Below are 22,279 nucleotides of genomic sequence, written 5' to 3'. Positions count from 1 at the left end.
TGTCCTGCTGTCTTTACCTGCAATACTTTCTGAGCCATTGGCACTGGAAGAAACACGTAGATCACGTGGTTCATAAAATACTCAAGGTCCTGGATCAAAAGGACTAAAGCCCCATACACACTATCAGATTTTCTGCTGATTTTTGTCTTCAGATTTACCAAAACCATGTAGTGCAAGGGCCTGCCTGATTGCATACACATTGAAACTCCTAAGGTTTGACCTCATATTATATGGTTTTGGTAAATCTGAAGGAAAAAATCAGCAGAAAATCTGATAGTGTGTATGGGGCTTCACATTTTCAGAGGGAGAGTTCAGGAGGTTGGTCATCCTCCTGCAGTACAGGCCTGCTTTGCATTGATTGTCTTTTGCATTGTTCTGGGTTTATGATGGAGCCCTCGCTTTTCACAAAAAAGGAAGCATTTACTTACCACTTTTCCTCCTGATTTGGTTTCTGATACACTCATAGTAAATGTTTTGCTGCTTTTGTCATAAGTACAGTAATGCCGCGTCCATGTAAATCCAAGAGGCCCTTAATTAAAAACAAGAAATGAGAGAGGAAGAGTCACATTAATGATCTGCACATATTATATGTAGATATTGCTGTCAGTGTAAACATATCTCATAATTGCCAACATATTTGTCCTAGCACCCAGGACACTGTCACCCCCCACACACAGTCCACAAGTACCCCACCCTCCCAGCGGTTACACTTTCCAGGTGGCCCGCCTATTACGCGGGAACCACCCACTTGCCGCCGAGATCCCCTCAACTAATAAACTTCTTTGAGTTACTGCACATGCTTGTAGGCAGGTGCAGTCTATTTTCTCCACTGCAGGTGGAGCTCAACCGCAGTGGCAGTGCAGAGGTAGAGGAAGTCAGGAGGAACATAGTTCCTCTATTGTTTCCTGGGTCACTGGGGTAGCGATCCAGTGTGATGCTGACGGCCTATATGACTCTGGTGGCCATCTTGGGTGTATGACTCTGGTGGCCAATCATGGTGTATCTTTACTGAGCACTCAATGAATGAGCCTCAACTAGTATCACACACACCTAGAACCTAGGTCAGTGGTTGAAAACAGTGGCGGCTGATGCTCAAAATTTTTTTTAGGGGGGGGGCACAAACAAACTGAAAAAAAAACATCAATTGCAGCCTCACTGTGCCCATCAAATGCAGCCTCACTGTGCCCATCAATTGCAGCCACTGTGTCCATCAAATGCAGTGACTGTGTCCATCAATTGCAGCTATTGTGCCCATCAATGCAGCCACTTGTGCCATCACATGCAGTCACTGTGCCCCATCATATGCAGCCACTTGTGCCTCATCATATGCAGTAGGCTTTTGCAATTAGTTTAGTAAAGAATTGAAATTCGGCCGAATTTTGCTTCTTTCGGACATCCGGATGCATCCGAATGTCCGAATAAAAAAATAACAAATTTCAACTAATACGAAAGAAATTTAGCGGATATAACAAATTAATTCGACATGATTTGGTAATTCGCTAAAGATCTAATGAAACAAAAAGTCAACTCAAAGTAAATCTTACAGCCCAATCAGGTGATTAATTTTGTGCTGGAGGTTGGATTACTGGCAAAGTGCATTTCTGAGAACTGAGCGAGAAGGGTGTTGTATTGTATTGAGCAGAGGAGAAGAGATATTGTCATTATGTGTGTTAAAAGATTCAATAAACAAACGACTTTCCAAACTACGAATTCAACGAATACGAACAAAATTATAGCGCATGATTCGAGATTCAGTATAAGGTATATCGACACTACATAAATAACGAATTATCCGAAAACGTATTAACGTAACATAACGAATATAACAGAACGAAATTATGTATTTTACGAATGAAAACAAAACAAAACTAAACTACATTTTCTGTTGTGCACAAGTCTAATATGCAGCCACTTGTGCCCATCAAATGCAACCACTTGTCCCGATCATATGCAGCCACTTGTGCCCATCAAATGCAGCCACTGTGCCCATCAAATGCAGCCACTGTGCCCATCAAATGCAGCCACTGTGCCCATCAAATGCAACCACTGCACCCATCAATTGCAGCCACTGTGCCCATCAATTGCAGCCACTGCGCCCATCAATTGCAGCCACTGTGCCCATCAAATGCAGCCACTGTGCCCCATCATATGTAGCCACTTGTACCCCATCAAATGCAGCCACTTGTGCCTCATCATATGCACCCACTTGTGCCCATCATATGCAGCCATTTGTGCCCATCCAAAGCAGCCACTTGTGCCCATCATATGCAGCCAATTGTGCCCAACAAATGCCGCCACTGTGCCCCCTGCCCGTCTGCTGTCTGCCAGGCACTTACCCCATCTTGGTGGCAGGTCAGGCAGTGGGTGAAGACAGCAAACTGTGAGATGGCTCCTGTGTCCTCCATGCTGTCCTCCATGCGTCTCTTCTCGTTCTGCTAGGCTTCCATTAGGGGTACCTGTGCCTTCAGCCAATCAGGTGACGGGTATTAGACCTGCACTCCCTGATTGGCGGAGAGGCAAGTGTTAGAAAAGCAAATATTTATTTGCTTTTCTAACACATCTGGGTGGACTGCGAACCCAATGCTCTGAGCTCGCAGTCCACCCGCCTAAGGCTCTAATCAGATGCTTCAAAAAAACACCCCCGGCCGCTGGAACTCAGGCCCCTGGTGTCCGAAAAGAGGCCGGACGCCTAAATAGGGGGAGGTAGCGGAGGCCATGGATAGTTTCATACAATGCATTAATCTATCCATTATTCATAGAAGGGGGTGGCGTGACAAAGGGGGTGGCGCCCGTGCGCTGGTTGGACTGGTTGTCAACCTGTGAACTAAAGGGGGGCCCCAAAAGCGGCCCCTGACATCACCAAAGAGCAAACACATAATGTTCAATATATGTAATGCTTGAGAGGACTATCAGAAACTGCAGACCTAATAGAGAAAATGAGGGTCAGAAGGTGTGGACATGCCACATTCTTGGCTGGGGATATTCTGCAGAAGACAATATGAAACTGGGAACATGTTACATTAGGCTAGTAGAGGGCAATGCTATTACCCTAATCAATGTTCCCACTATAGACTGCTGAAGTCTGAGGGCCACACATCCTATACCAAAGGGCCTGCATAGGGCCCCAGGCTGCAGGTTGGGTACTGGGGACCTAGAGGTTTAACCTTTAACCCTTAAATTTAAAGTGTACCTCCACCTTGTTTTAGAAAGTTAATAAAAAATATAACTGCAAGATAAAACAAAGCAATCCATACATGAGTTATTTTTTTTATCATTCAACCAGTGGGTTAAAAAAAAAAAATATTACTTGATTCCCTAATGCACACACTCGTTATGGATAGGGGAATCCTCCCAGCTGAGATTTATTCTGACAGCGTGTAGACTTCCCCGCCATCAGAATACACTTATCAGCACTGCCAACTATAGCCTGCAGTGGGGAAAATACAACAGGCTGGTTGTACAGAAGTTAATCGGTTCATCGACTTCTGTACTACCAGCCTGCCTATGCATGGATCAGTCCCTGCTGAGCCGCCCAAATTTCAATCCATGTATGGCCAGCTTTAATGCCTTAACCACTTCAGCCCTGTAAGATTTGGCTGCTCAATGACCAGGCCATTTTTTGCGATACGGCACGGCGTCGCTTTAACTGACAATTGCGCGCTCCAAATAAAAAATGACTTAATTTGCACCCAAATGCAAATTGACGTAATTTATTTCCCACAAATGCACCCAAATAAAATTTAAGGAATGTATTTCCCACAAATAGAGCTTTCTTTTGGTGGTATTTGATCATCTCTGCGGATTTTATTTTTTGCGCTATAAAAAAAAAAGTGCGACAATTTTGAAAAAAACACAATATTTTGTACTTTTTTCTATAATAAATATCCCACATTTTTTTCAAAAAAAGCAATTTTTTTCCTCAGTTTAGGCTGATATGTATTCTTCTACATATTTTTGGTAATAAAAATCACAATAAGCGTTGATTGATTGGTTTGCGCAAAAGTTATAGCCTCTACAAAATAGGGGAGAGATTTATGGCATTTTTATTATTATTTTTTTTTTTTTACTAGTAATGACGGTGATCTACGATTTTTATCGGGACTACGACATTATGGCTGACAGACACTTTTGACACATTTTTGTGACCATTGACGATGAGTGCTATAAAAATGCACTGATTACTGTGTAAATGTCACTGGCAGTGAAGGGGTTAACACTAGGGTGCGATTAAGGGGTTAACTGTGTTCCCTAGTGTGTGTTCTAACTGTGGGGGGCGGGTACTGACTATAGGAGATGGCAGATTGTGGTTTCTAGCTATTAGGAACTTACGATCTACCTCTCCTCTCCTCTCCTCACAGAACAGGGATTTGTTTGTTTACACACACACGTCCCTGTTCTGGCTCTTGTGCCCGCGATCGCGCGTGGCTGGCGGTCATCGCGACCGTCGGCCACGAGCATCGGCACCCCTGCAGTGCAGCGAGCGCCTGCTATCCCGCTTAAGGGAGCCGACGTACAGCTACAACGATTCACGGGATTGTGCCGACCTGCCGCAGTATACTGACAGCGGCTGGTCGGCAAGCGGTTAAACCAGTTTTGCAACTTTGGCATGTTTTAGTAAAACTATCTCTGCAATGACTTAAGCTGGCTCTACACTCTACAATCTAATTGTACAATCTCCTCCTTTAGATCTACCATTGACTATGCAGTACAGGCCTGCCTAGTTGAATACAATTGGAATGGATTGTTTAGGTTTGTCCTTATAATACATAGTTTTGGCAAACCTAATGTAGCCATGGCCCTGTAGGGGTTGCTGAATGTAGTGGTTCACCTGTCACCCTGCCCAGCCAGACATTCATCTCTCAGAGACATAGAACAGTCCATAAACTTTGTTTTGTTTTTTTGTTTTTTTATTTGAGGGGATTGAACTTGGATGGGAAATAGGAAATTAGGGGATGCCCAGGAATATTCAGTGGAAATTGTTTGGGACTTCTATATACACTCCAGTATATAGACTCCAGTCTTCTCTCAGCAGTCTCTTTCTCAGCAAACTCTTGCTTAAGACCTCTTATCCCTATCTCCTCCAGCACTTAACTTGCTGCAGACTGTTACTCCTTCAGACTAACTAGCACCATATGGTTAGGCCTAACAATAAATCAGCTAGGCCTCAGTGAGCTGCCTTTTGCGGGCAGGGACCCCGGGCCCCTGTAGTGTAGTATTAGTTCCGGTGCTAACTATCCTCTGCACAGCTACCAATCTCAAATAGCTCTCTTCAGGCTCTGCCAGCCAGCCTGGCTGCAATGACCTCTTTCCACTGCCCTTCCCACAGTCCTCTCTTCTGGTTCTGCAACCATCACAAACTGCAAACTCCCAGTTCTCTCAGGCGTGCCTCCCTAGTCTTCCCAACTGTGCTCCACTCACCAGCCCTCCCGGCTGCGACCAGTTATCCTCCCTGGAGTCTCTTAGCAGGGCTCTCTCCCGCTGTCCTCTCCTTGCTCTCACATGTGCCTCTCTTCCAGGATGTCTTCTCTCCTCCTGGATGCACCCGAGCCCCGGTCCAGGGTCACACCCACCCCAGACTGGGGAGTTCCCCATGGGCTCCGACAGCCTCCACACTCTCACTCCAGCTCTTCCACCCGACAACTCCTCCACAGCTGGGCTGACCCTAGGCATTTAAGGAGGCCTGCCCCCTGCCAATCCAAGTTGGAGATTGGTCAGGGCTGCTTAAAATACCCCAGGCAGCTCCACCACTCCTCTCCTCCTCTCTTTCTAGTACCTTCTAGAAAGAAGAGGGAGGTGACAGTGATGCTACATGTGAGTCACCATCTGCTACACTAAGCCACTCCCAGCCCAGAATGAAAACAAACAGGCCTAGCCACCAGCTAGGCCTACCTAAATTTTCCTACGCTCCAGAAAAAAATCCTCACTCTAGCACCTACCTAACTAGAGGGTGCTACACTAAAGTAGATTGTACAGATAATGTACAATCAGATTGTATAGTGTAGGGTCAGCCTTAATATATTCTGAAAAATTATACCTTGTTTTTACAGGAATACTGGGCCTTCATTTGGTGGCAAAGGTTAATAGATATCTCCTGATTTTTTTTTAAATTATCAACTTTAACCTTGACCATGACCTGACCTAGATGAACCCATGCTCTAGCAATATTATCTTTATTTTATTTTTATTTAGTTTTTTCATTTTGTTGGCAGTTTTAGGCAGGAGTAAAACATGCTGTAAATTAAGAATATTTTCAGAAATAAAAGTGTTTGTTCATTTTTATGAGTTAACAAAATGGAAAGTAAATGGACAGAAGAGAAATTCAAATCAATATTTGGTGTGATCTCTTCAAACCAGCATCAATTCTTCTAGGTAGACTGATGCTGCGTACACACGAGCGGATTTCCGACAGAAAGAGTTTGATGGGAGTTTTTCATCGTATATTCCGACCGTGTGTATGCCCCATCGGACTTTTTCTGTTGAAAATTCAGACGGAACAAATTTACTATTGGAAAAACTGCTCGTTTGTATGCTGTTCCGACACACCAAAAACGACGCATGCTCTGAAGCAAGTACGAGATGGAAGCTATTGGTTACTGGCTATTGAACTTCCGTTTTCTAGTCCCGTCGTACGTGTTGTACGTCACTGCGTTCTGGACGGTCGGAATTTGGTGTGACAGTGTGTAGGCAAGACAGCTTGAGCGGAATTCCGCCGGAACTCAGTCGGAAAAACGGAGTTTATTCCGACGGCAAAACCGGTCATGTGCACAGGGCATAACACACAGTTTTTGAAGGAACTTAGGATGTAGGTTGATCCAAACATCTTGGAGAACTAACCACAGATCTTCTGTGGATGGAGGCTGCTTTAAATCCTTCTGTCTCTTCCTGTAATCACAGACAGACTCGATGATGTTGAGATCAGGGCTCTGTGGGGGCCAAACCATCACTTCCAGGACTCCTTGTCAGTGGTGGCCTGTCCATTAGGGGCACACGGGTGCCGCCCCCACCCTATCCATGCATCCGGCCCCTAATGTACATGCAGGGCACCAGAGGCATGAATTCCAATCAGGGTTTTGTTTTTTTTTTAAGTACGTGATTAGAGCCAGAAGCTCTAATAGGCTTCAAAAAAGGGTGGGCTCGGCCCACCCAGTTGTTTGACAATAGCAAATAATATTTGCTATTCTAACACTGATTCTCCTCACGGCCAATCAGGAAGCAGGTCACCCGATTGGCTGAATAGAGATTAGATCGGATTGGCCCCCAGGGGAAGGAAGGAGGAGATGCAGGGGAAGCGAGAAAGCAGCCGGAGAGAACAGCCAGGAGAGAAGACGGCGTCGCCTGCGAGATGGGGTAAGTGCGGGGCTCTGACTACTGACTGACCGACCGGGGCGGGGCGCCCATGACCGCGTGACCCAGCCGGCCGACCAATTTGTTCTTCTTTACGCTGATACAGAGGAATAACTAGAACCTTCAGGGCCCCAGTGCAAGAAACCATGAAGGGCCCTGACTTACACCCCCCCCCCCATCCGATCCCCGGGCTTCCAGTTTTGGGAGGGTGTCCATGAACATCCTCCCAGAATCCTGTCTCAGCATCCGGTGCACTCTGTGACTGCTGTGTACTTCCACAGCTGATCACGGTAAAGGGCCAATTACAGTGCCCCTTTACCATGTGATCAGCTGATCACATGACATGTAAACCGACTTGCTAGTTATCGGCAGTCCTTTCCTCATGCTGTGTCTGTGTGAGCATGGGAGAGCCGTTAATCAGCAAGACTGTTAGTACATTCTTTACACTAAGAATCATGGCACTAACCATCGGTGCAGCCACATCAGTGCAGCCTATCAGTTCTGCCTATCAGTGCTCATCAATGTCACCTATCAGTGCCCATCAGTGCTGCCTATCCGTGCCACCTGTCAGTACTCATTAATACCGCCGATCAGTGCCCATCAGTGCAGCCTATCAGTGCTGCCTATCAGTGGTGCCGCCTATCAGTGCTCATCAGTGCTGCCTATCAGTGCCACCTATTAGTGCCCATCAGTGCCGCCTATTAGTGCCTCCTCCCCAGTGCCTTTTCAGTGGGACTCTAAGCTGAGAGCGTCTCTCTCATACAGCCCAAAGTCTGCACTGACAGTTCCTCCTCCCTCGCACAAATGGGAGAGCAGAGAGACGATTTGCTCTTTCTCTTCCCGCCCCTCTCCTCCTTTGAGTGCACTACAGGAAGTGGGAAGCCCAGCAGCTGAATGATCAACTTAATCCTGACCAAATCTCCACCTCCATTTGCAGAAATGCATCCCCAAACTTACAAGGAACCTCCACCATGCTTCACTGTTGCCTGCAGATACTCATTATTGTATTTCAAATTTTTGACTCATCGGTCCAGAGCGTCCATTTTTCTGCACCCCAGTTCCTATGTTTTCATGCATAGTTGAGTAACCTAGCCTTGATTCCACATAAGGATTTTATGGCCACAATTCTTCAATGAAGACCACTTCTGGTCAGACTTTGGTGCACCTGGGTCCCACTAGTTTCCGCCAGTTCTGTACTGATGGCACCTTTGGACAAAGTAAGCATGGTGTGTCTTTCATCTGCTGCATTGTTTCCTTGGCTGACCACTGCGTCTATGGTCCTCAACGTTGCCCGTTGCTTGCTTGTTACTGCTTCTTCAAAAAAGCTTGAACAGCACATCTTGAAACCCCAGGTTGCTTTGAAATCTTTGCCTGTGAGAGACCTTGCTGATGCAGAATATCTACCTTGTGTCTTGTTGCTGTGCTCAGTCTTGCCATGGTGTATGACCTGTGGCATGAAGCCGTCTTCCATAACCTCACCTTAGTTGCAGGGTTTGGCTGTTCCTCACCCAGTTTTAAGCCTCCTACACATCTGTTTCTGTTTCAGTTAATGACTGTGTTTCAACCTACCTATGAAATTGATAATCCTTAGCACTTGCTTGGTATGATTGGTTAATCATCACCTGACTCTAATCCTACAAAATCCCAGACTTTGTGCAAGTGTACAGGTGTAAGAATTGATGTTGGTTTGAAGCCCAAGAGTAGTCACACCAAATATTGATTTGATTTGTATATTTCTTCTGTTCGTTCACTTTGCGTTTTGTAAAATGAAACAAATAAACAATTAAAAATATATTTTTGAAAGTATTCTTACTTTACAGCATTTCTTCACACCTGCCTAAAACTTTTGCACAGCACTGTACTTCTCTTCTAGCAAGCAGAATTTTTATACAGTTAGTGATCACTGTGATAGTACGCTCTGATGGCAGAAACCTCGGTTGCCCATGAACATATACAGTACTGTATGTGGGGTAGATTTGCCACCTCATCCCTTTAAACTCGAACGCCTTTGAATTACACAGGTTCTGAGGCTAATTAAATGCAAATAAGGCACAGAGTGAGTTTAATTACCACCTTAATCAGCCACAGAACCTGTGTAATTAATATGTGTTTGGGTTTAAATGGATGAGGTGGCAACCATAATGTGGGGCGTGTGGGCATTAAAGCCGCTGCCGCTGCACATATCTGACACGTAAATAGCTAGGGCTGAAATACCCTTTAATCATGGCACATGTGTTCTGCAAGATATAATGCGAGCAATGTCTATATGATCTTTGGCTTTACGCCAAGATTTACTAAACAGTGCAGTATACACCTTTGGTTGATGTCAGACGGGCAACTTTGCGCTAGAAGTTTGAGAGAGTCACCAGCGGCAGGACCGTTAAGAGGCTGCCTGCTTGTCCCTATGGAATCGTGCTCATGTCAGTGACAAAGCCACATCTTGCTGCGTGTGACTATAGAGGGAGCGATTCCATAGGGACACACAGATGGCCCCTTTAATGATCCTGCCCTAGTGGCAAAATCATATAAAGAGAAGACAAATCAGTGCAATAAAAATAACCCAATTTTGTAATAGCTGCTGAACACCAAGGGTCAAAATTCAAAACCCTGAAGTAAAATCATAGAAAGACTGTGCAGTGCTAAGAAAAAACAAACAACTAGTCCATAGATCAGATGAAAGACAATCCGTGAAGTCTTCAGTGATGAACTACAGGTAATACATGCAGGTGACTTTGTGGGAAAATCAGAGCCTCCACCAATGGTAAAGATGGCAGCTCACCTCACTGAGTGGACCCTTTGATTATAGAGGGTCTGCCATGCCTTCCCACTAGGGGTATCAGATGGTAAATCAGCAAGCGTGTGCAAGAAAATCCCTTCTTGGTTAGGAATACCAGTCCGCAATGTCCACTCCAAAAGCCACAAATATCATGGAAATAAAAAGCAATACATAGTGCTCTCTGCATATATATAAAATCTAATGTTGATAAAAATGAATAAAACTCACAAGAATGGCACTTAAAACCAAGTGCCTGGTGAACCAGCGTGTGTGTAAACAATCTACGATGGCTGCGGGTGACGTCACATCCATCCTAGTGGCAAAATCACCTGTCTGACATCAGCCTAACCGAAGTGATGGATGTGGGACCCGTGCTCCTTGGCTGTTCAGTAACTAAATTATAGTCAAGTTGTCTTTTTTTTTATTTATTTTTTTTATTTTTACATGTAACCGTTTTTCTTTTCATATATATATATAAAAAAAGAATCTCTAATGTTATTTAATTGGACCATAGTTCTTCCCAAGCTATAAAGATGATATCTCTGTATCAGGCTATTGCTTCCCTTGAATGCAGTCATTTGGCTATGGATCCCAGCCATCTTGACCTCCATCTGCACGAATCTCATCAGTACGAGAAAAGTGGCAGCTTAATGAGCTATCTTCCCAGCCACAGAAGTGTAATAACGGCATCCCTGTCCTCAGTTCCAAGACACAAGTAGGACAGCATACACATAACACAAGCGGCACACAGCTGTTTCCCCCCCCCATCGGGGCTCATTAGCTGGAGCTGAGGATGGATGTGATGGGCGGCGTGCAGGTTACAGGTGTCCGCATATTGATTCCAACTCTACTAAAACACGTCCTGTCTGTCCAGACCATAAATCATTCTCTAAAGACGCTCGAAAGTGACACAATCGCAGGTTAAGGCAGACCAGCTGTGTAACCACAAATATCCAAAAGGTTTCTACACCTGTCTCCGAATTCTGAAATAATTCCGCTTTTACTTTGGGGATTTTCTCTATGCAAGTTTACCAGCAGCAACCCCTCTCCTGTACTGAAAAAAGTGGTACTGGTTGTAATGTCCCTAATAGATAAGGCACCTCATCCCGAAATTGGATAACAAAAGGGGAGAAGCAGCGGTAGAGGGATTATTGCGGTGCCGAAAAATTGGTAGTACAACTATTATAAAAGTAACAATTTTTATTACAAAAAGTTAAAAATACCAACAATACGGTATATAGAAACATGTGTGAACACACAAAAAAAATATATATATAAATGTAGAGGAGCAAGTAGGCCTAATAGGCCAGTATGGTGGTGACCAGAATGGAAAAATAGGTCACTTCTTCCCTGCTAGTTTCGCCAAAGCATTGGCTTCTTCAGGGAAATAAGATACAACGGAAAGCATACATTACTCTAAAAAAAAATGAAAAACACTGGTTCAGAAATAAATAGTAACAAACAGATGCATGTAATTAAATGGTCAGGCAACATTATAATGGCAGTCCAAATCATGTTGCCTGACATTATCATGTTGCACTCATGCAGGATTGAGATTAGCAGCACTGCTGCAGATGGGCACAGCGCTGGATCGGAATCAGGCACAAGTAAGTATTTAAAGGAGGGCTGGGGGGGGGCTGACATGGAAAGTTTTTTTTACCTTAATGCAGAGAATGCATTAGGGTAAGAAACCTTTTACCTTTACAACCACTTTAGGTGATCGGTAATCTCCCTCTGTTCCCCCTACCCTGTTAAAACAGAACTAAAGTGTAAATTTAACCACTTCCGGACCGCCGCACGACGATGTACGTCAAAACTTTGAAGGGGGATACCGTTGTTATGGCAGCAGCTAGCGTGCGGCGGCCGGCTTTCTGCGGCGGATTCACCGCAAAATCACTTTTAATCGGTGGCGGGAGAGGCCCCCCCCCCTCCCGCCGTGATCCGGTGCCCTCCGACTCTTACCGGAGCCGTCGTTAGTGGCGGAGGTGATCGCATCCATCTCCGTCCTGTGTCTGGAGACGAGTGAGGCTAAGATGTCGCCCACTCATCTCCATGACACTGCTGGGCGGAAGCGACGTCAGAACATCACTTCCGCCCACGCCTCTTAAAGGCATATTTTTTTCAATGTCATTTTTTTAAATGACTTTTTTTTTTTATTGCATTTTAGTGTAAATATAAGATCTGAGGTCTTTTTTGACCCCAGATCTCATATTTAAGAGATCCTGTCATGCTTTTTTCTATTACAAGAGATGTTTACATTCCTTGTAATAGGAATAAAAGTGACACAATTTTATTTTTTTTTAAAACATTGTAAAAAAACTAAAATAATGTAAAATAAATAATAAAAATGTAAAAAAAATTTAAAAAACCCCCGTCCTGACGAGCTCGCGCGCAGAAGAGAACGCATACGCGGGTAGCGCCTAAACGGTAAACGGTGGTCAAACCAAACATGTGAGGTATTTCCACGACCGGTAGAGCGAGAGCAATAATTCTAGCCCTAGACCTCCTCTGTAACGCAAAACATGCAACCTGTAGAATTTTTTAAACGTCGCCTATGGAGATTTTTGAGGGTAAAAGTTTGACGCCATTCCAGGAGCAGGCGCAATTTTGAAGCATCACATGTTGGGTATCAATTTACTTGGCGTAACATTATATTTCACAATATAAAAAAAATTGGGCTTTACTGTTGTCTTATTTTTTTATTCAAAAAAGTGAATTTTTTTATTCAAAAAAGTAAATTTTTTCCAAAAAAAAGTGCACTTATAAGACCGCTGCGCAAATAGGGTGCAAAAAAAAGTATTGCAATGACCACCATTTTATTCTCTAGGGTGTTAGAAAAAAAAACCCATATATAATGTTTGGGGGTTTTAAGTAATTTTCTAGCAAAAAAACCTGTTTTAAACATGTAAACACCTAAAATCCAAAACGAGGCCTTTGCACTATTGAAGGAAGGTAAGTATTGCAGACCTTAGTTCCACTATAAGGCTATTTAGTTTAGTCCCACCTAGACCCTTCCAGTTTCTATCATGTTGCATGTTCTTCCATGTACTTCACAGAGAGAAGGTCATTGTCTTCTTACACTTCAAAAAACTCTAAACATGCTCTGTACTGCCTTGGATTCAACTTCTGTGTCTTACTGAAGAGTTAAGCTGCCTGTGAATGATGCCAAGTCAGCAAGTGACCCTAGTATCCGGACAGTCTGGGTCTAAAGAGGTATGTCAATGTATAAAGTGGAATATTGCATTTAAATTTTTGGGTTCACATGCATTTTAACCAAATATGTCCCAGTACTCTATTCATAAACAAAATAAGTACATACAGAGGGGGTTATTTACTAAAGGAAAATCCACTTTGCACGGCAAGTGCACTTGGAAGTATAGTCACTGTAGATCCGAGGGGGACATGTAAGGAACATAAAAAACAGCTTGCACATGATTGGATGATAAAATCAGCAGAGCTTCCCCTCATTTCAGATCTACCCCTTAGATTTAGAGTGACTGCACTTCCAAGTGCACTTGCAGTTCAAAGTGGATTTGCCTTTCGTAATTAACCCCCTATGGGTCAGGTTTTTCATTGTCGATAATTTGCCACATGATATTATGCACTAAGCTTCATCTATGGTATACTGCAGCATATATGATATAAGTAGTATTTCCTTTGGTGCATTACAGTTTCACTGTCAAAGAATTATTGCCACTAGTATCACCACTGTTCTATTATTCTTTTTTTTTTTTTAAATATACGTTTTTATTCATTTAAAAAAAAGATAACAAACAAAAATGAATACTTGCAGCAATTAAAGAAACTATATACATAGAAAACAAAACACACAAAAAACCCCCCCAAAAAAACAAAAAACAAAACAAAACAAAACAAACAAACCCCACATACATACATACATACATACATACATACATACATTGGTCATACCTGGTTCCTATGCCAGTTTAATTTTAGAGAAAGGTGTTATCCCGTGTTACATATGTACACGTAGAGCCCAATAACTAATGGAGAGATTGCAAAGAGTCATATTCCTCTAGGAGGCTATTGAGGCTGTAGAGGGGTCCGTGAGCCATTTGGACCAAACCTTTTCATATTTGAGGAGACAACCCCTATTTATATATGTTTCTTTGTATAATGGTAAGCTATTATTAATGAGTTGTTTCCACAAAGTCAGCGATGGGGGGGTGGTTTTCTTCCAGCTGAGAGCTATAGCTTTACAGGCATAGAACAAAAGCAGCCCCACCAAAGTGCGCCCTGCTGTCGTAGGAATAAGTTGCTCTGTCAGACCTAGAATACATATTGGCATTAATCGATGCAGTGGGATATATGTTATTTTGAATATAAAAGTTAGTATTTCTTCCCAATACCTTACGATAGCTGGACAAGTCCAGAATATATGGGTAAAGTCTCCAGGAATCTCCCCACATCGCCAACAACCAGGAGCAGAGTCTGAATTAATTTTATTTATTATATGGGGGGTGTAATATGCCCTGTGGACTATCTTAAACTGAATAAGTCTGTCTCTCAAGGAGACAAGAGAGATGAAGGGAGGGTCCCATATATTATCCCAATCATCCTCATTAAGTTCAGGGATATCCTTAGACCATTTTGATCTTAATTTCTCTAAATCAGGGAGAGAGGCAGTTGTTAAGTGAAGATACAATTTAGATGCAGCATTCTTTGTGCAATCCAACCTAAGAAGCTTCTCTAAGGCAGATTGGACTAGTTGTAGAGGAGAGCCAGAGAATTGACAGCTGAAGGCATGGGAGAGTTGAAGGAAACGAAAAGAATACGACTGAGGGATATTGAAATCAGAGATTAATTGGGAAAAAGAAATCAAAGATTTATCCAAAATGATCTGTGTCACTGTTTTTATCTTAAAATTAGTCCAAGCATAGGGGTCGGGTAGTGAATAGAAATGCTCCAGAGTGGGATTTAACCAGAGGGGAGCATTAGGTGATATTGCCTGTAGGGGATATCGTTCAATTTTGAGGCCCTCTCCCCATACACGTAGCGTGGTAAGCATAGATGGTGTCAATGAATATGGAGCACGAGGGCCCCGAAAGATCAAAAATTTCAGCGCCTCTAGGGATCCCAGCACTTCTGCTTCTACCTGAGTAGCGGAATTTGAGGTATCTGGGTTAAGCCACCAGGCCGTAGTTACTAGCTGAGAAGCCAAGTAATATTTATGTTCTATTATTCTTGATAATATATATATATATATATATATATATATATATATACACCGATCAGCCAAAACTTTATGACATCCACCTAATACTGAGAAGGTCCCCCTTTTGCCACCAAAACAGCCCTTACCCATTGTGGCATGGATGCCACTAGACCTCTGAAGGTATGCTGTGGTATCTGGCACCAAGAGATGTCAGTAGCAGACCCTTTAAGTCCTGTAAGTTGTAAGGTGAGGCCTCCACGGATCGGACTTGTTTTTTCAGCACATCCCACAGATGCTCAGTTGGATTGAGATCTGGAGAATTTGGGGGCAAAATCAACACCTTAAACTCATTGTGTTCCACAAACCATTCTTGAGCCACTTTTGCAATGTGGCAGGGCACATTATGCCGCTGAAAGAGGCCACTGCCATCATGGAACATAGTTTCCATGAAAGATTGTACTTGGTCAGCAACAATGTTTAAGTGGTATGTGTCAAGTAACATCCACATGAATGGAAGGAACCAATGTTTCCCAGCATCACACTACCTCCACCAGGGCAATTCTTCCCATACTGTATCCTGGTTCTATCTGTTGCACAGGTAAGCAAGGCACACAAACCCGGCTATCCACATGATTATTCAGACTAGGCCACCTGCTTCCATTGCTCCATGGTCCAGTTCTGATTTTCACGTGTCCATTGTAGTCGCTTTAGGCTGTGGACTGTGGTCTGCATGGGCATCCTACACAGCCCCATATACATCAAACTGCAACATCTATTTTTTCTGCTTTCAACACATCAGCTTCATGGACAACATGTTCACTTGCTGCCTAATGTATCCTATTGACTTTAAGATGCCATTGTAATGAGATAATCAGTGGTATTCACTTAACCTTTCAGGGGTCATAAAGGTATGGCTAATCGGTGTGTATGGGAACTATTTTGCCTAACAAAATAATTGCTTTTCAGTATCGCCAACCTTTTCATATCGCAAAGCAAGAGGGTGATATTCAGAACTTGCAGCTCCGCAGCTACCTGTATCACATTCTTGGCTCCATCTTATCATGCTAAAAAAATGTAGGACTAAACTTTTAAGGGTTACCCAGTGCCCCCCCTTCCTGTGCAACAGTCCATTAATACTGTATTACACAGTGAGTTCTATGATGTTAACATGTTTGAAGCATGGGGGGGGGGGGGCTATAAAGAGGTGGAGGTGTGGGTAGGTAGGCTAAATAAGGCTAAGTAAGAGGTGTGGCTAGGTAGGCTAAGTAAGCCTAAGTAAGAGGCGTGGGTGGTTTTTTTTTTTCCCTTTCTACTCCCCTCCATCTTCCCCTTTGTTCCCTTTTCCCATCCTTCCCCTCTCTTCCCCTCTCTTTTCTTTCCCTCCATTTCGAACTCTTTTACATGGGCTCTAGCCACAATAATGGAATTCCAACTTTACTTGCCTGATGCGATTTTGAAAAGACAGCCATTATTTTACTTCTGTGGCTTATTATTTTTATAAAAAAGATGTGTACCATATTTATTGTTTCTGTTTTCTTTCTTTTCCCTTTTTTCTTTGTTTGATGAAAATGCACTGTGAAGTTTATTTATATTTCTCTGTGACTCGTATGTACATGTGTAACTGATTATGGATGCCTCCTGTTTAGATGTTATTTAGATGTTATTTAAAAGATTGATTCAATTACTGTTTTCTACTGTTTATAATTGAATTTGCCAGATCGAGGAAGGAATCAGTAACCATATGGACGCCCCGGGCACTTGTAAACACAGTGTCCAACCAATCTTTTACTCAGGCCCGCAGGCGCCGTTTTTCAGCTTGTCCTCTACTATTTCAAACGCTGTGACCATGGGCTGCGTGTCAACTCTAGTATCATGCCCAATGAGAGCCCACCTGCCTGTTGCAGCGTTCGGATAGGTTGATTCCTGTTAGGAGGTGAACCGGGTGGATGTGGAGGTTCCAAGATGGCAGAGGGTGACCAGAGGCGCTGATGCGCGTGAGGTCACTTCCACCGCTTGGTTTCCGGATATGCGCAATGGTGCAATGCGTCCATGCCCCGCCGGCTATGTCAGACGCCGGCAGGACGGAGGGAGATATAAACGGTGCCACTCGAGCACCCTATACTGACAGGGTAATGAGATCTGTAAGAGAGAGATCGGTTCTTTATCTCTCTTCTTCCCCCTTCAGTCCATCTTTATTGTGACCTTCTCTGAGTAAGTATTCTTTGGGGTAAACATTCTTCTTTGCTCTAACCGGCATGTTGACTGGGTTGATTGCCTTGGCTGTTCAGTGACCTGCTTACGCAGGTAAGAGAGAGGTGGCCTGTATAGAGCCTCTGGGGAATTGAATACCATCTGGTCCCTGTGGACTCCGAATCTCATCTTTTCCTCCCCCCTTTTCCTTCTCTTTTCCATCTTTTTTCCCAACCCCAGTCCACCCCTCTTTTCATTTTCACTGATTCAGTGGCTAATCGCCCACAACAGGTTGGAAGTTTTGGAATATACTTAATTACCCTATACAGAAATATCAGTACTATACTAAATGACTCTATTTTCTCTTTTTTGTCGTAATTTTTTAGGACAACTCCAGGCTGTTTTCCCCAACAATATCACCCTTTATTAGGCAAACCCTTGGTGCGTCTTTGGTGTTGTGGGGCAAAACGAGGGGTGGAATTCCCTATTTCCAGTCCCTTTGCATTGTTTGGTCCGTGGTATAAGATCATCCCTCCCTGATGGGATGGCAGACCCCATCGGTTCTATTTTTTAGAATTGAGGTAAATGTTATTCCTTAATCACACCCATATCATTATAGGACTATCCAATATTATTTAACACTACACAAATATGGTTTAATTTATTATCTCTCTTTGGTTACAATAAGGTCCTTCCATTTCTTATGAACCTTGGCTTCAGTCTATGCATCTAATAAATAGTGTTTAATGAATACAAGCATCCGGTAGGCATTCCTCTTCAGTTTATCATTATTTTGTATAAAATGTATGATTTTTTTCTTTTTAAAATATATATAGGTATGTCCTATTGACATGCCATGCGATTTTACTTACGGCAATTTTTAAGCATACCCATTTACAATTGTTGTTTTCTTTATAGTATATAATACTTCATGTGACACTTCCAAAAACTCCAGAAGAAACGCCTCTGAGGGAAACATGTAGAGTAAGAAGTGGTTGTACATTTTTAAGGAAAAAATTATGTGATTCTTGTATATGCTTACTGTGATTTTAAAGAATTGTTTAAATAAAATTTATATTTTTTCAAATTGATTGATTATTCCACATTTTGGTAACATAAAAGTCCCACCTGCCCTTTCTCTCTTTACTAGGCTAAGGAAGTCGAAGTAAGAGGTGTGGGTAGGTAGGCTCAGTAGGCCTAAGTAAGAGGTGTTGGTAGGTAGGCTAAGTAAGGCTAAGTAAGAGGTTTGGGTAGGTAGGCTAAGTAAGAGGTGTGAGTAGGTAGGCTAAGTAAGGCTAAGTAAGAGGTGTGGGTAGGTAGGCTAAGTAAGGCTAAGTAAGAGGTGTGGGTAGGTATGCTAAGTAAGAGGTGTGAGTAGGTAGGCTAAGTAAGGCTAAGTAAGAGGTATGGGTAGGTAGGCTAAGTAAGGCTAAGTAAGAGGTGTGGGTAGGTAGGCTAAGGAAGAGTTGTGAGTAGGTAGGCTAAGTAAGGCTAATGCAGGGTACACACGGGCAGACTTTTTGACCAGACTGGTCCGACGGTCTATCCGACGGACTTTCGACGGACTTCCGACGGACTTTCCCAACGAACGGACTTGCCTACACACGATCACACCAAAGTCCGACGGATTTGTACGTGGTGATGTACGACTGGACTAAAAAAAGGAAGTTCATAGCCAGTAGCCAATAGCAGCCCTATCGTTGGTTTTTGTCTGTCGGACTAGCATACAGACGAGCGAACTTTTGGACCGGACTCGAGTCCGTCGGAAAGATTTGAACCATGTTCACTGCAGGTCCGATGGAGCCCACACACGGTGGGATTGTCCGCTGGATTCGGTCCGTCGGACCAGTCCGGTCGAAAAGTCCGCCCGTGTGTTTCAAATCTAAAGTCCGTCAGATTTGTGACCGAAAAAGTCCACTGCAGGTCCGATGGAGCCCACACACGGTGGGATTGTCCGCTGGATTTGGTCCGTCGGACCAGTCCGGTCGAAAAGTCCGCCCGTTTGTGCACGGCATAAGTATGAGGTGTGGGTAGGTAGGCTAAGTAAGGCTAAGTATGAGGTGTGGGTAGGTAGGCTAAGTAAGGCTAAGTATGAGGTGTGGGTAGGTAGGCTAAGTAAGCTTACAGGAAGACAGAGCACAGGGAGACCACCACCAGGGTCAGGGAGCTGACACAGGAGGCTGCAGAGCTGTCAGCTATGAATAGTGGTATCACCTTGTCACTAAGGTAATTATATCAGAGTTAGCTATACAAAGATGCATCTATTTTCTCTGGTACACCCATTCCAATATAGCATTTTTAAATGGGTATTTCAGTGTTTGGTTGGATTTTTGCTCTAGCTCAGAGCAATAAAAAACAGTATGTTTATCTCCTGTTTTTTTGGTCATGGTTTACTGTACTGGCATTACATTGTGATGAATTTAAATTTTTTTTTTAACAAGAAAAGATTGTGATGAATTTTAATTGAAAAAATGTTACAGCTATTTCACAAGGAAGCTTAACATTCAGTAATGCATGCCATCAGAAAACACAGTAAGCCATTAATGGGAGCAGAGGACGCAGTAATTGCATGGCTTGTAAGATGTAAATGAGACACCAAAAAATAAAAGGAATGTGTTAACATGCTGAACACCCTCTGCAAAGCCTGGAGCAGATCATGCTGAGCTGTACTGGTAAAAGGCAATGTTTCGTCGTGCCGTTCAGGTTCCACAGCTTACAGCGAACATCAACCATCCATGTAAGTACCATTTACCTGTCTGTAATTAAAGGGATGAAAGACACAGATTGAGAGACACCTAACTGATGAATGCAAAAGGTGTGCACAGGTTGACTTTAAAAAGAAACAAAACTCTCTCAATCAACATTAACTATTTTTAATCCTTAAAGTGGTTCTAAAAGCTGAAGGTTTTTTTACCTTCATGCATTCTATTAAAAAAAGAACATTTTGCATTTAATATCACTTTAAAGTGGATGTAAACCCTCACCTATACCTAGTGAAGTGAACAGCCTCAGATGATGCACAGACATGAAACAAATCTCCCTATATAAGTTTCACTTGTATATCTCTGCTGTCTTCAGCTTTCTACACTCTTTAGAAAGTGCACGTCCTGTTAGAAATGTTTCTTCCTGTTTCAGCAGTGAGAGAGGAGTTTGGGCAAACACTGTGTTTGAGCTGATTGGAGGAAAGGCACCCCTCCACATAGGCTGAGGAACGAAGAAACTTGCGGAGCTGTACTATGAATAGACAAGCTCTCTGCTTATCGGTCTCTAATGCCTCGTTTCCACCGAAGCGGATCGGTTCGGTTCAGTTCGGTACGGTACGCTATTTTGGGTGTTTCCATTATGAAAGCGGCCCATACAACCGAACCGAACCGTTCCATTCAGGGTCCTGCTTCAGATGTGGGGCCATAGAAAATGGAACCGTTCAGTTAGGGCGGAGCTACGATACATTCCACTGATTGGCGAATGTGTGACGCTATGCTAGGCTTTTTTTCTAAACCCACGTATGGCCCCTGTCGGTCCGACTTGCAGTGGAAACGCTCGCCTGAATAGGCCGGAACATTCTAGGCCTTCCAAACTGTACCGACCCAAACTGATCCGCTCGGTGGAAACGAGGCATTAGTTACCTCCCCGACACAAATTTCCAGCTGCTTTTATCTCCTGTGTCGGAGAACTTGTCAGAAGTTATCATGCTGATAACAGAAGAACGGAGCAGCAGAAAGACACGGGACTTAGGACTTTAGAGAGAGATAAGTAAACACTACAGTTATATGTGCCCAAGTCACATTTCATAAATAGGGTTTACATCCACTTTAAGCCTGGTACACACAATGAGAATATGGGACGAATGATCATGTTTTTTTGCATGCTAGTTTCATATAGAAAATAACAGGTTGCTCAAGTTACGAAAATTCTTGTATGGCAGAATACAACTTCGGAAGTGATGTAATGTATTGTAATGTATTGTTTCGGGGCATGTATGGTCTCGGTCACTCAATTTTTTTTCAGATGAATACTGTACTGATTAAACAAAAATTGCATGTTGTACGAACTGTCGTGTTCGCCTCTCAAAAGCTGTGTGGTAAGATCAGATTATCAATCGCTTCGAAAGGGGTGTTTTTTGTCCAATTTTCTCATCGTGGGTACGAGGCATTATGCTGCTAGCATTAGTAAATAGATAGGAAAGTATATTATATTTACTTGTTTTTTTAAATTCCTTCAATTGCTTCCTGGTTTCTGACCTAGGCTAACATGAGGTCCCAGGCATCTTCATCTGCACTTTTTCTTTCATCTAGAGGATGAGAGGAGGGGCTTTCTAAGCTAAGCACACCCTCTTGCTTGTATGCCTGAGCTTAATCTGCCCTTACTCAACATGGCCGCAGTTAGAAATGCTAGGGGGGTGTTTTTCAAAGTGATTCAACATGAATGAAAAATAGCTTTTTCAGTTTGTGGTGCTCAGATACAGTAAATTTCAACTTTAACATGCATATATGGACAGCATGGCAGGGCTTTAACCATGGGCCTCACCATGCAATCCTTGGAAAGCTCAGGAGTAGGGATGAGCTTTGGCATATTCAGATCCTAATAAATTAAACATAAAATTACAGCACAAATGATAATTCTAACTTAAGTGAGCAGCGGCAAATCAAATGTGCACTATAAGCACATAATAAGTGTACATATAAAAATCTATGCTGCACTTATGATAAATAGACAGATAAATAACGTCCACAGTGTCAAAATGATGTAAAACATAATGCTGTGAACCAAATAAACAATATTGTAACCCAAAA

At 43.1% G+C, this 22,279-nt stretch overlaps 1 protein-coding gene across 2 annotated transcripts in view; it reads right to left on the bottom strand.

Annotated features, from left to right (window-relative positions):
* Window positions 1-22,279, bottom strand: part of ARHGAP42 (Rho GTPase activating protein 42) — a 525,190-nt gene that overhangs the window by 99,593 nt on the left and 403,318 nt on the right. For both annotated transcript variants that reach the window (XM_073613052.1, XM_073613053.1), the window contains one exon: window positions 429-529. In XM_073613052.1, the coding sequence (XP_073469153.1) occupies window positions 429-529 (101 nt within the window). The remainder of the gene's footprint in view (window positions 1-428; window positions 530-22,279) is intronic.

This window comes from Aquarana catesbeiana, linkage group LG02, assembly GCF_042186555.1.
Source record: "Aquarana catesbeiana isolate 2022-GZ linkage group LG02, ASM4218655v1, whole genome shotgun sequence".
Lineage (NCBI taxonomy): Eukaryota > Metazoa > Chordata > Amphibia > Anura > Ranidae > Aquarana > Aquarana catesbeiana.
This window is presented reverse-complemented; position numbering and strand designations above follow the sequence as displayed.